The following is a 14,515-nucleotide window of genomic DNA, read 5'->3' as shown; positions in this document are numbered from 1 at the left end:
TTTTTTGTTTTTCCCCCCCCCCCCCCCCCCCAAGGTTTCCATACATAGCAGAAATGCCTGAGCTGCATCTGAAGCAGTCCTGAGACTGGCTCCTTTTCATCACCTAGGGGTGTTAAGATTGCTCCAACATACCAGTAGGAATTCTGTGGTAAACTGCAGTGAAGCAAGATCTTCATATATAATGTGTGCTAGAGGGACACATTCTGGGATCGATGTACGTAAGTCATGCTCCTAAGGTACCATTACACTTATCTTCTTTGGTGTTGTAATTATGTCCATCTTAGTGGAAAGACACGTGCAACAGTTTATAGAACAAAGGCTTAAATCTTAATTAAAAATAGAATAACTTAGAGTTTAAAGACTCACTGTAGTATGCCATATATTGTAGTATAGAAATTCTTAAGCAAAACCTCAGTATGAAGATTACAAAATTCCAGATGCAGTCAATGTAGTAGGAATCTATTAACTTTCTGGCTCTCTTCATTAACTGAGATTCTAAATATACATTTCATATATGACAGAAACTAAGGGTTGTAACCTGACCATTAGCGTTTGGCATCTTCCTGCTTGAAAGCACAGTCACTGGAAGGATCAGAAGAGATTGTCAAAGAACTAATACACAGAGCAAAGAGAGAGAGTAAGAGAGCATATCTTCCTCAAACCACAGGAGCAAAAAGCAGTTAGAGTACCTTTGATTGGGAGAGAAGCATAAGTTCCTCATAAGAAACTGTGCTTCTATGCAATTAAGAGATATAATGCTGCAGTATGTGTGTATTTTCCCCTTCAGTGGTGTAGAGCTGCACATGCCCAGGAAGTACTTTGCTGTTGAGTAGTGCAGACAGATTAGATGTCAGACTTCGCTATAGGTGGAATCTTTATTAGAGGTCACAGCTTTAATTCTCTCCTGTTGTCCTGTAACCATGCGCGTAAGAAATCACCATCAGCCTTTACCACAAAACAAACACCAGGAGTGCACCCAGCACATGAACCTTCTCTTTCTCTCCCTGTTCTTACAATGTTCACCCGAAAAGAAGAGCAATAAAATCTCACAATAACAGCACTGTCTGCTCTGAACAAAACTAATTCTTTATCTAAATATAAGCAAATTTTCTGCTTTCTCCATTTATAGAAAGATAAGGAAAAATATAAGACTATACTTTAAATGTTTCAGAACCCAAATACCAATGCAGGAAAAAGTATACATGCAGCAGAATGCTCCACGGCATTGCTCTACAGCACAGAATAAAGCCATTTACTGTCTAATGACCCATTCCTTCCTGAATGATCCTCTTTAACTGAACTTGAAATTGTAAACACGTAATCTGTAACTTCTGTGTGTATATATAATATAGAAGGATACAATATAAACATATGCAAATTAAAATTATAGTCAAACTGTTCATAATGGGACACATCAAAGCACAACAAAGATCTGCATCTGTATAACAGAAGACTGAGAAATAAAGTGCCTAGGATTCCAGAAGCCCTTGAAATGTCACCATATTTCCTCTGAAGCTCCAAGGTGTAGTTTTACTTTATCTTGAACAAATAAATAATAGCAAATACAAAACAAAATTATTTAAAACGTAATAGTTTTTCTCTCAAATTTCCATTACAGAAAAAAAAAAAAATGAGGAAATTGAAAACTAGGTACAACTTTATGCTCTTCAGGAATGTATTTAACTATTTTACTAGTGGCAATGATAACGAGATGACCACTAGGTGATACCCCAATGGGACCACTTCCTTTTTGGGTGTTACAGGTGTATGATGCATCTTGTTAAAACTTGCTGTAAGCTTAGCCATTTTTTTTTTTAATTTTTTTTTTTTTTTAATACTAAAATAAAACAAGAATAAGGAACAGGTTGATGAGCTTAATAAAAACGTCAGTTAGACAAAGATTCGAAACAGTCAACCACGACAACAAGGTTAAAAACAAAGACTAACTCTTTTTTTTTTTTCTCAACAAAATAGTTTTCTGTAAGCATTGCACTTTTTGCACCAGGAAATCTAGGTATTTCTAATTCTGAGATAAATTATTTCTAAGTTGCCAGAACCTGCTACTGCATATTCACATTTGATATCCACCAACATCATTTCATAATAAATCATTTTAGTGCGAGCATTCCAGATATTAATGTAGTTATAAAGCAACTTACGTAAATTATTTGGAGGAGGTCTTGTCTCCATGTTTTCATAATGTTGCACGTGTACTACAATGTTGAGATCTCTTTCCATATGATCTGTTGTACAAGGACCTTGTGGTCGCATCACATCAGCGAGAGCCCTGAAAAACAAACAAAATTTCAGAATAAGCCTGTTGCAAAATGTCTTTATTTGCAATACAGTCCAGGTGTGTTGTTTCTGTTTGGGATAGTCTACCATAGTGTCTACTGGAGAAACTGTTCCTATTCACAGAAAAATCAGGAACTCAAATTCATCATGAGACTTCACTAAGACTCAGTTCTTCAGCTGTCTTTGCTCTATGAGAACACGATTTAAACTTTTTGAGACTTGCAGAGTTCATCCATTGCCTGTGCTCAGTGACAGTGCCTTTGCAGACAAACTGAGCAGGTCTGTCAGAGTCAACTCTTAAACATGCAGCTGCACAGAGCACCACACAGTGCAGTGGCCTCCACCATTTTCAATGAAAAATGTTACCGAAGATGAAAGGTTTTGATTTTCTTGTAGCAATCCAGTAGGCACAGCACCATCCACAAGCAGGTTTTTAAGTTTTCTCCATTCAAAAGGCAGCTGAAAACATCTTTTCTCACTTCTATGAGAGTGACCTCATCATTACAGCAGAGCAAAGCTGGCACGGTAACATTGCTGGAAAAAGGATGAAAGCTTTACAGCAGCAGAGAGCAGGCAGAAGGAGTCCTCACAGTATGGACAGGCCCAACCTGAAGCTGGTCGTGGGGGTTTTCTGCAGGCAGTAATTTTGTGTAACACAGTGGCTCATCCCACATTTGTGTAGTTTCTATGACTGGTTCCCTGTCAAACAACCTGCCCAGTGTGAATCACGTAGGTAAGAACGCACACGTTTTAAGTTCTGAAAATCTCCCTCTCTGATTCTGGGCCGTGGAGTTTCACCGTTGACTTCACTAGGAGCAGGATTAGCCCCTAGGTGCGCATCACATCATTACCCGCTGAACCACTGTGCCCCAAAAATAACCGGCCCACCTGCAGAAACCATTCCTTTTGGCAACAGAAACGCTCACTGTGTCTTATCAGTGTCACGCAAGTCAGTACATCACTGATCATTATTTGCATCCTCCATTTATCTTACTGGTGTTAATTTTTAGATGCCTTCAGCTACTTTTTGAAGGGAATGAATGCATCTTCCAAGCACTGTGTCTACTTGAATTTTCTGCCAGATTATACAGTGTCCCAGACAGTGCATCAAGTTTATAAACAAATAAATAAATGTAAACATGTTCACTGGTAAACGTCACAACAAGTATCATCCAGCTCATGCACTGTGCTACCATTGCATGATGATTTCTTGATCAAGGAGCACCGTCCTTTTAAATATTAAATAGCTGTTTCACTTAAGATACAAAGAGGAATTCTGAGATAAATCTTGCTCTCAGATTGCAGGCATGCTGATGAATGGTACTGCTGTTTCCATCTGTTTAGGGCTAGCATCATGTTATTAAATGATAGTTACAGTTGTGATCAACTTGTTACAGAATATTCTCTTAATGCTGTGAAAGGTCAGAAGGTAGTAACAAAATGATTAATGGTATCAGAGCAGTGCCTCCACTTGTAATGGTATCAGAGCAATGCTTCCATTTGAAGCAATGCTTATACAGCAGAAATTGCAGAACTGGCCTATGTAGCAGAAAAATAAAAATCACTAGGAGAGATCTCACAAAGGTATGTAGAAAAAGATGCTAAAATAAAGCACTATATTGCAAAAGACGGTTTAGAATAACAGGAACCAAAACTATCAATATCTAGTCAATTCTAGTCAATTGCCCTTCACTACAGGAAAGACATTGAGGTCCTGGAGCCTGTCCAGAGAAGGACAACGAAACTGGTGAGGGGTCTGGAGCACAAGTCTTATGGAGGAGCGGCTGAGGGAGTTGGGATTGTTCAGTCTGGAGAAGAGGAGGCTCAGGGGAGACCTCACTGCACTCTGCAACCTCCTGAAGAGAGCTTGTGGCGAAGAGGGATTTGGCCTCTTCTCCCAGGCAATGAGCAGCACACAGGACAGTGGCCACAAGTTGTATCAGAGGAGGTTTAGGTTGGACATAAGGAAGAACTTCTTCTCTCAGAGAGTGGTCGGGCAGTGCAATGGCTGCCCAGGGAGGTGGTGGAGTCGCCGTCCCTGGCAGTGTTCAAGAGGTGTCTGGACGACGTGCTGCGTGATATGGTTTAGTGCTGGTGGTGGCAGTGGTGATGAGGAGACGGTTGGACTGGATGATCTTATAGGTCCTTTCCAACCTTGTGATTCTATGATTCTATGAATTCATGCAATATTTATTTTTTTTCCAGAGGCAGATGGACACATTTCTGGGAAAGAAGCACCAATCAAAGTTCCTTCATCACGGGAGTTAAAATTGTGTGAACCTGTAATACATAGTGTAGCATTTCCCAGCCTTGCAAGAACAGGTTTTCTGAAATGTCTTCCTCATTGCCCTTAATATGATGTTGAATATTGTTAACTATAGACTTTAAATGGCAGCAGATTAACTACTGACTGACTGTGAAAATGCCAGCTGAGTTTTCTACCTCTTTAGTGTGGCTTTTTTTTTCAGTCAGGTTTTAAGGAATTAGCTGTGCAAATATGTCAAGGAAAAAGGAACTTCTCGTCAAGTTCTATTTTTAATGATTTTGAATGACACAGCACCTATGTTCGTACTGTACTAGCCAAAGTTATACAGTCTTCCCAGGGCAAAATAGCTCATATAACAAAAGGCTTGTCCTTATCTTCCACTGATGTCAGGGAGAGTTAAAAATGTGTGGCAGCTCATGTTACTGAAGCACAAAGGCAATGCAGTTACCTGCATTTTTTTTCCTAGGGATTTGCCTATATAGAGTTTTGTGCATACAGAGTACACAGCAGCATCCTTGAACGAATGCTTGCTTCAAAAAATACTGCATAGGCCAACAGACTTTGTGCATTTCTCACCTGAATATCATCATACAAAAAGTGATACTTATGTGTGGAGGGACTTTATTCACACCACTGCTATACATAATAATTTTTTAAGGAAATGTAAAACATAGTGATATCTAAGTCCTATGTATTGATGCATTGACATTGACTGCAGTTTTACTGAAGTGGAAAAACATTATCTAAACATGGCCCAGAGCTATCCAACTGTCACAAAACTTTGTGATTTCTTCTGCAATAAGATTTCTCTTTGGGTATATAATACTATTTTCAGATGTTACAAAGCACGTGGAGCCAGGCATTTCCCTTATGGTTATAAGCCTGAAGAAGCTGAAACACAAGTTATTTCATGAAAGGTCAGTTGTTAAATTTTGCCTCCAAAACTGGGTCTAAATCCATAAGGGAAATAATTTCACATGTAGGATTCAGCATTTTGGCAAGTCAGACTATTGTTGGCCCCAGGCATATGCCTTCCAAATAATCAACAGAAGACTTGACTTAGGAGCTTAGCACATTGAGAAGGATAAAAGAAGAGATCAGATGGTTCATAATGTTCGGAAAGCTGCTATCAGCTATACAATCAGCTGTACTATCATACTATCAGCTATCGGCTATCAGAAGCACTGCTTGAAAAAAAAAAAAAAAAAAAAAAAAAAAGACAACAGGAGCTAGGAGTAGGAGTGTAAATATTGTTCATTCAGTTTCAGGTTTGTTTGCACATTCTCCATGAGGATTAGAGAAGAAGACAAAGGTGTAGTTTTGTTTACAGAAAGATCTCCATGGAAAAGAAGTAAAGCTTTTGCTTATTCTACACATTTTCAAGAATTCATCATTTTACAGAGCCTGAAAGTCTCTCTGATGCAAGTCTTAAGCAGCAAGCACGCGCTGCCCTCCTAAGCAGCAGGGCTTCGAGGTCTGCTTCAGGAGGCAGATTGCTTCTCTTCTCCTTTTAGGCATGATACTGCCACACGCAATCCCTCTGCCACATCTGATAACATACACCATCTTATTCTTTTGAAAGGCATTTAGGTAAAGGAAGAGTTACTCTACTTGGACACTACTATTGCTGCTTGGTTCCTGAACACCGTAGCTGAGGGAACATTTATCTCCTTGTAATATCAAGTAACAAATTTAAAAGGGAAAATGATATAAACAGTGCATTATCATATGATGTCTAAAGGGAAATACACGATGCAGAGTTAATACCATACTTAATTCTCCACTTTCATCTTCTATATTCACAGTTCCATGCCAACAGTAAGAGTGTTTTATTTAAAAGCAAAGGAAAGAAATTGTCAATAGTTTCATATTTGGCATTTTTTCTTAAAAGAAAAGTAAGCAACTTCTTTGTGCTAAATAGCCTTGTCCACTGGGTTTTCTTGTAGGGTTTTTTGTTTGTTTGTTTTTGCTGTGGGTATAACTACATTTCCCCACTGTTCTTTCATTGTGAAATATTTCAGGAAAATTCATATGAAATGAATAGTGTTCGTGGTTTGTTTTGGTATAGAAGTAAACAAAATATAATGAAAGGCTATAGAAACTAAGCTCACCAACTCTGAGAAGTTTTCTCTGCTCTAACATACACAAGTGTCTTACTTCAGCAGCAGATCCACTGACCTCAAGATGAAATGATGCAAGGAATTACTAAGTATGGCACAGACCTGCTCCCTGTTTACAAGTCAACATTCTTATTCTCACGTGCAGGTCTCTGTGTTTCTAAATAGTAAATAGAAAAATGGAATTACATAATTTACACCAGTTGTATCCTGTTCCCTTAAAAAAAATCAGCTCTTATAAAAAAGTCAGCTTACATCATCCATCACCTTATCTGATAAGCACTACTAGCCTTTACTTAGGTGAATTTGTTCATAAGAATTGAGAGAATTCCACTATTTCCTGTACCTGTGGGTAGGGGAGGGAAAAGAGACAATCTTAGCAAGGAAATAGATATCAAATCAGTTTCTGTATGAATGTTTTTTGCTGCCAGCCAAAATGGAATAGCACTTACACTTCTGAATTGGCCTACCTAACACTCTCAGTGCATTACATTTTTGCTTATTAATAAGATTTGGTACAGAAAAAAAGCATAAGGGGTGCTAGTTTTGATTTGGGTTTGTTCTGCATGTTTTTTTAATTGTAGAAATTAGTATTACAAAAGAAGGTGAATGCAAATACAGACTAGATATTATTTTAATTGCTGGTACTATTAACTATTTAAACTGATAAATTTAAGTACTGCAACTGCTTAAGTACTGCAACTTCTTTTTCAGAGTATTAGTAGTGTAAAGTGAGGATGGAACGTTTTAGTTAAACACGCATTTGAGGATAAAAGGATACTTCAGTTCTTCACTCAATGAAAGATTTTTAGATTGCCCAAAGGATTTACAAATCAATTCCTTTTACAAGTAATGCTATACCAGACCCACCCCACACAACTGTAATAGGAGTGTGAGAACTTTTGGGGAGGAAAAAAAAAAAAGCTGTAGTACTGCTTCATCAGAAGATGACTAGCTATTATGTGCAGTGAGTGGGTGACTGTTTTTCCATGTGATCATGACTTTCCCAGTTGCTATAATCCTGATTTGAATGTTTTCACAGCAAGGAAGGTACAAGATCTCAGACAATGTTAAGTAATTAGGATAACACATGACCTTTCCAAGAACCACTTCAGAAACCTAATCTTTATGCACACATGACAGGGATCTCAGAATATTTTCTGGTCCCTCGTAATACTGTTTCCCAGAATATCAGAAGATAGAATATCATTTCAGAATACTTAACACCTGTACTTTAGATAGCAAATACAAAGAGCTTCTTCAGCAAGTATTTCTGTTAGTAGAAGTTGGATCTGTTTAAGCCAGGTATAAGCAGGGATGGCTACACCATTGCTTTGTCCTGCTTTTTGTTACAAGCTTTGACTTATTGCCTGCACAAAGACATCACAGAAATAGACTGAAGCATATGACAGCTTTTCACAAACAAGCTTCAGCCCCTTAGTTTAAGGGTCAGAGTTAAAAAATAAAGTGGGATCCACTTTATTATTTATATTTATTTTGACTCAGTTTTGCAGTCAGAATATTCAAAATGTCTAAAGGATTAATATACCTTGCTCAAAGAAAACTGGCTTTGCAGAATTGCCACTGACACACAGTATTGAGTTGACTAAAATTTGTGATGTTTTGTTCTCAGTAGTATCCATATCAGCCAGTTTATAAATAGCAAATAACTTAGCGAACAGACAATTCCTTTGCAGGAGTTTTTGGTGGCTTTTTCCTGTACGTTCCATGATAAGCTGCCGTGATACGGCTCCAGGTGTTGAGTTGATTTCTTGAGCTACATTTCAAAGACTTTTCATCTAAGCTTTAAAGATTGTGAACTACATCATCACCAGGGCAAGGGGAATCTTTCTGCCTCACTGCATGCCCAGTAGAAGGCATCCTTTTAATTGCACTGCATTTCTAAAGTTGCCCAAGACACTGGAGTTAATTTAGGCTCTTTAACGGAGAGATACCCTTTCTTTAATGCCTTCCCCCCCCCCCCAGCCTCTGCTTTACTTTCATGTGCTTGGGATTAGCATAAAAAAATTCAGATAGACTGCAAACTTGGCACACGTGTTATGCCTTGATTTTGAACTGCTGTGACAATCCTGGTTTGGAATACGTTGTTTAAGACACTGGGCTCTGTCCTAAGCTGTGTGTCTGTTATCTGTATCTGGAGTAGACAGCACACAGCATGCCTAACTCTAGGTGGGGGAGGTTCTCTTCGGTGTAACTCAGCCATTACACAGTGGATACAGAGTATAACACATTTATGGATGACAAGATCTTCATATTCTGTGTTAAAATTCTCAACAGTAACTGAAAAAACATTAAGCAATTCTACAATAGCATTTCCTTTTTGTCTCCCTCTTCCCTTCTACCCTGGCTCATTTTCACAGCTCAGATATTTTACAAATAGCTCACACACTTTCAAAGGCTGGGGGAGTAGGGAAGGTCCTGCCAAAACCATTTTGCAGCTGGAAAGGGAGAGCGAGATGACATTTGTTTACATCTTCAGTTGAGAAGATAAAAAAATTTTCCAGGCTTCAAAACAGTTGGAAGAGAGAACCTACCAGGCTTTCTATAATTCACTGTTTCTGGTTTCAGAATTTTTTCTTTTCCTATTCAACTACAGTGTATGTAGAAAGACTTGCTGGATATTACTGGGGAGTATGTCCAATGCTGCAGATAAAAACTGACTGCTCTGTGTGCACACTACCCTATTAATTTCTATTCTTCTTGCATGCACTATGATAACCTCGGCTTGGGGAACCATAGAAGCCCTGCTCTCTGAAGTTGGTCTCAGTTACCTTGCAGGGGAATGAAGCCCGCCTGGCTGGGTAGACATATTGTTTAGGAACTCGTGGGCTTCTATTTTTTGATTTTTTTTGATTTTTTTTTTTTTTTTTTTTTTTTAGAGGAGCGATGGAGGAAGGGACCCCGCACCCAACACTCAACCTTACCTGGACATGTGCTCCCGCTGAGGTCTGTGTGCCTTTTCCAGCCCTAGTTTGGTGAAGATTCCCACCAGCACCATAACTGCCACAACCCCACAGATAATGTAGACGATGAGGTTGGTTTTATCCCTGGTGGGGTCGTGCAGAGGGTCATCTATGCGGGAAGGAGGCTTCCCAGTGTTCATCCACAGCGGCGTCTCGTAGTTCGTGCAGGTGCTTTGATCCAGCCTTGTCTTCTTGAACTTGCAGCAAAATCTGAAGCCACAAGTGCCGCAGCAGAAGATGAACTCCCCCGAGCTGCAGTTAAAGGGAGGGTCCCACTGCCCCATCACGTCGAAGTAGCCCCTGCAGAAGTCCGGGGTGGGAGGTGGCTCGGAGGGGTCCGGTTGTTCCCCAAGGCTGGAGCGGTTTCCTCCCGAGAGCACCACGAAACTCCCCAGCTGCTGGCCGGCTTTCTCCTGAGCCCGACAAACCAGCGTAAGCAAGTCCGCCACCAAGTAACCGAAGAGCAGCCGAACGAAACCTTCCATTCCGCCTCTCAGCCCCGGCTCAGCACCGCCGCCGCCTCTCGACTTGCTGGATGCTGCGCCGCGCCGGGAGCTGGACATAAAGGGCTCGGTCAACGGCCGGGCGCGCCTCAGCCGCGTTCGCCTTCAACGCTGCGGACGGCCCCGCGCGGGCCGCAGCCTCGCGCCTCCCTGCGCCGGAGGAGCCGAGCGAGCGGCACTTGTGGAGCGGGGAGCGCGGAGAGGGAGCACGCGGGAGGAGGAGGAGGAGGAGTGCGGGGGGCGGAGGTGCGGCGGCGGCGCGGGGCAGCGCGGAAGAGCGGGCTGGGAGCGGGGCGTGGGGCGGGAGCGCCGGGGCGAGGGCGCCGCAGGGGAGGGAAGGACCGGAGCGGGGCCGCCTCGCGCCGCCTGGCGCCCGCCTTCCGCTCCCCCGCCGAGCCCGGCACGGCCCGTCGCGCGACTCCCTCAGCCGGCGCCCGCAGAGCCCCTGCCCGGAGCCCGGCGAGCCGAGGGGCAGCATCCAGCCGGCGGGGGAAGGCTGCCCCGCGGCGGAGCGTGAGGGAGAGGCGGCCCCGCCGGCCCAGCCTAGGCACCGAGGCGCCGGCGGACGCCCGAACGCCGCGGAACCGAGCGCGGCCCCTTTCCCCGGGCACCGCTCTGCAGAGCCGCCCGTTCCCGCGCAGCCTCCCCCGCGGGGCTTTACTCGCGCCCAGCAGCCCCTCAAAGCGCCCGTCCCCCGCCGCGGATCCCTTACATAAGAGACTTCCCGCTTAGGTGGGCGCTCCCCACAGGTGCGTCTTCGAAAGCGCGGCAGCGCCTCCTCTCCCCGTCCTGCGCGCCACTCCAGGGTAACGGCCGGACAGGGCGGGGGGCGGCGCGGCGCCGGGCGGCTGCGGTCTCGCGCCCCCCTGCAGCGCGCGGGCTCCAGGCCCAGGTGCGCGCCGGAGTGCGAGGAGCGCTCCGCTATGCGCGCGCTTGGCGGTGCGGCTGGAGCTTCGCTCACCTGCGAGGGGCGGGCGGGTCCCGGCAGGGCGCCGCGCACGGGGCCGCGTCTCCGCTAAAGCGCGGGCATGGACGCGCGCTGCCCTCAGGTAGCGCGTTACCCGTGCTGCGCGGCTTGCGGCGGGGCTATGCGTGTGGCTGCTAAACGTGAGCTGCCCCTGCACGTCAGTTATTTAGAAATCTCGTTACAATGTCGGTCGGGCTGGCTTCTGGGGACGCGGTAAGGCTGCCCGTGAGACGCTGAATTAAAATAACTTCCCCCAAACACGGCATTGACTCTGGGAAAGAGTTTTCAGCCATTCCTTGCCGCTTGACTCCATCATCCCACCGTTTGCTTTGGCAGCGACCTGCACGAACAGCAGTGGTATTATCCTGAATGCTATGCTGCCACCAAATGTAGGAAACAAGCCCGTTATGGCGGGATGTAGCCGTGTGGGCCGGGTTAGGAGCAGCTCCCCCGCTCCTCAGGGACACGTCTGGATGGCCTCAGCTCGGGGAGAGGGGCTGCGTGGCCGCTGCTCCCCAGGAACTCGGACCAGGTTCGTGTGGGTTTGCGAAGCAGTAGTGAACGGAGAGGTGAGGCAGAGGACGAAGCAGACCTTTGGAACTGGAGAGGGCTGTCGTTAGCTAATTGCGATCCTTTGCTTTCTCTTAAAAATAGACTCCAAGTACAATGTGATGATTCCACCAAACGGGTTGGCAGAAAGCCTTCCTGCAGGTCAGAAAGCCCCTTTATTCCTCAGCAGAGGAAAACAATTGGTCTCAGCCAAACCAGCCTTTTTGTTAATATTTAATTCTTAACACCTCCACCTCATCAACATCCCCTTTCAAGTCTCCTCTGAAATCATATCATTCCTCTCTTGTGTATACTTCACTCTGCTGTTATTTATTATTTAACACTTTGTGATGCAATTTGTGCTGAAGGTACAGCACAAAAGTGAATCATACTGTTGTATCTGTAGACTTTTAAAGGCCAGTCTTGTCAGGTACATAAGATTATACAAGCTCCCCTGTTTGCTGAAAAGCTGCTTAAATATTTTGCATGATTAGTGCCATGCACGTGCAGAAATAATAGCATCAAAAATGATTTATTCTGTAGGCCATTAATTCTGACTGGCTATGGTATGCATTCCTTGTTTTGTAAGTTCCTGGGGATTTCCTTGGGCATTGTGCAACCACAACAAAGTATTTAGGCTAGAATCTAACATGTGGTGGACACAGTTCCACCAGATCAGGATCTGACTCTAAATGCGTGTGCTAGGAAATGGAGGTCAGAACTAGGGAAGAAAAAAAAAAAAAAAAAAAAAAAGGAGAGTTATTCAAAGCTTTTTGAAAAAGTGTTTCCTGTGACAGCATAAGACCTATTGAACTCAGAACCCATGAATGCTATTACCCTAATAAATCATAAATTACTCTAATTATGCCCGATGTTCCTGTTAGTAATATTAGTGAAGTTATTTTCACCACGTTATCTCTTAGAATTGTAAGGGTGAACTCGACTTATTCTTGACTATATTGTGAGCCCCCCCCCCCCCCCCCTTTTTTTTTTTTGCCTGCTGCAGTGTGTTACAATGCTTTCCTAGTGTGCAGTTGTCAAATTATCTATGTGATCAAAATATATAACCATTGAGCGTAACAACGGAAATAACAGAACTAAAACTGAGAGAAACAGGCTTTTCATACCGTACTGGGGCATGTATTGGGTCATTGCATGATTTTCTGAAGTTTTTTTTTTTCAATTAAAACTGTAAATAAACTTTGATTTCAGTTGTCTTTATGAAGCTGAGAAACACAAAAGATTTCACAATATAGCATCAGGACTGTGTTTTCTAGACATCCCTTTTGTCACTGCATTGAAGTAAGTAATAATTACTTATTTTTTCTATAGCTTAATTCCACAACTAATGTATTTTGCCTCTGGAACAATTGAGAACATGAAGTTTCAACCCACAGAGCATGTCTTTACTCAAGCACATATCCACTTAGCTAAGTGAAGTACTTAACTGTAGGCACAGACCTTCCACAAAGCACATTAGTCCTCTTATACTTCTCTATTTTCAATGAGACTTTCACACGTGAATCAATGGCAATATTGCTTGTTCCATTTTAATCTAGAAAACAGGTTTTTGGGGGGACGTATATAGCATTGTATAGCCATTTCTTAGTGGAAATTAAACAAACATATTACACCTTCATACTTTGCACAGATATGTGTGTATTATATATGTTATGTTTTGTATGAAATATTAGAACTGATTCTCGCAAGCTTTTATGTAAATAAGTGATTTTGAAAAAGTAAAATTAAGAAAGAGAACACATGTTAACCTGAACACTGAGGTGGAGATTAATCTGAAGAATACTGAACAATTAAAACACAGAGCAATTGCAATGATCATGCTTAAAATTCACTATTTCATTTTGTAAATAATAATACTAATCTTCATGCAACCTCTGAGTATTTCCTAGGGAAAGACTGCCTGCTGGAGAGAATGGTGCTCTGCCAAGCACTGAGCCACTGGAGTCTTCTAGTCAATCATTAATTCCAGAGAAATGTCATGTAGTTCAATCATTATTAACAGGCTCTCCATAACCAAGAATATCTGTCAGAAAAGGCAGCTAGGCAGGCCTGATCTCAGACAGTATTGATATGAAGAGTACTTTGTGATAAGCAGTTCCATGTGGAAACTAGAATGAAGCAGTGTCTTAACCTGTCTGCTTCCTATGTATTCATTTTGTACTCCAATGGAATATTTGGATGTATAGACATGAAATGTACTATGGCTGGAAAACCAAACAGATGATAATTACATGAGGCCAAGTGGCAGCATACTTACAATTACTAGTTTTTAACAGTATACTTAAATGTTAGAATATGTCTGTTGTCGAGTAATAAGGTAACATGAGACATACAAATTAGCCAACACGAGTTGAAGAAGCAACAAAATGTATTTAACAAGGAGGCTGCTTGAATTCATAGCAACTTAGAACATCTTACAAACATTACACGTCATATTGAGTACTTCTTTAGTTACTGTCATCAAAATACAGCTTGCACATAGCAAAGGGATCACCAGCAAGAGAATTTACTAAGCCACGAGGTGCCTCATGAATGAAAAATCATGATTTGTTTTCATGACTCACTGAGGAGTAAAAACAGTTTATTGCAATTCTACAATGTAGTGATTACCTTTATCACCAAATATTTTTCTCGACCATCTTATTGTAAAACTAAAACCAAAGTAATTGTATGTGTTGAGGTGGGGAAGGGGACTTTAACAGTGTTTATGTTTGGAAGGGATTTAATGTAATTCTGACAGCTCTTGTAGCTTCAGTTTAACTCACAGGAAGTAGTTTAAATCAGAAAACAAACAAAGAAAAAAGATAAATAAA

The 14,515-nt window shown here is 42.3% G+C and overlaps 1 protein-coding gene across 1 annotated transcript in view; it reads right to left on the bottom strand.

The window, feature by feature from the left end:
* SHISA9 (shisa family member 9) overlaps positions 1-10,941 on the bottom strand; it is a 151,189-nt gene extending 140,248 nt beyond the window's left edge. Inside the window, exons 1-3 of the mRNA XM_042864508.1 lie at positions 10,878-10,941; positions 9,624-10,217; positions 2,160-2,287 (exon numbers count right to left, since the gene is read on the bottom strand). Of these exons, the coding sequence (XP_042720442.1) occupies positions 2,160-2,287; positions 9,624-10,147 (652 nt within the window). The 5' untranslated portion in view covers positions 10,148-10,217; positions 10,878-10,941. The remainder of the gene's footprint in view (positions 1-2,159; positions 2,288-9,623; positions 10,218-10,877) is intronic.
* Positions 10,942-14,515: the final 3,574 nt, after the last annotated feature.

This window comes from Lagopus leucura, unplaced genomic scaffold (genome assembly GCF_019238085.1).
Source record: "Lagopus leucura isolate 7727_CA_CO unplaced genomic scaffold, USGS_WTPT01 Super-Scaffold_760, whole genome shotgun sequence".
NCBI classification, from domain to species: domain Eukaryota; kingdom Metazoa; phylum Chordata; class Aves; order Galliformes; family Phasianidae; genus Lagopus; species Lagopus leucura.
Note: the sequence above shows the minus strand (reverse complement) of the source record. Positions and strands in the feature narration are given on the sequence as shown.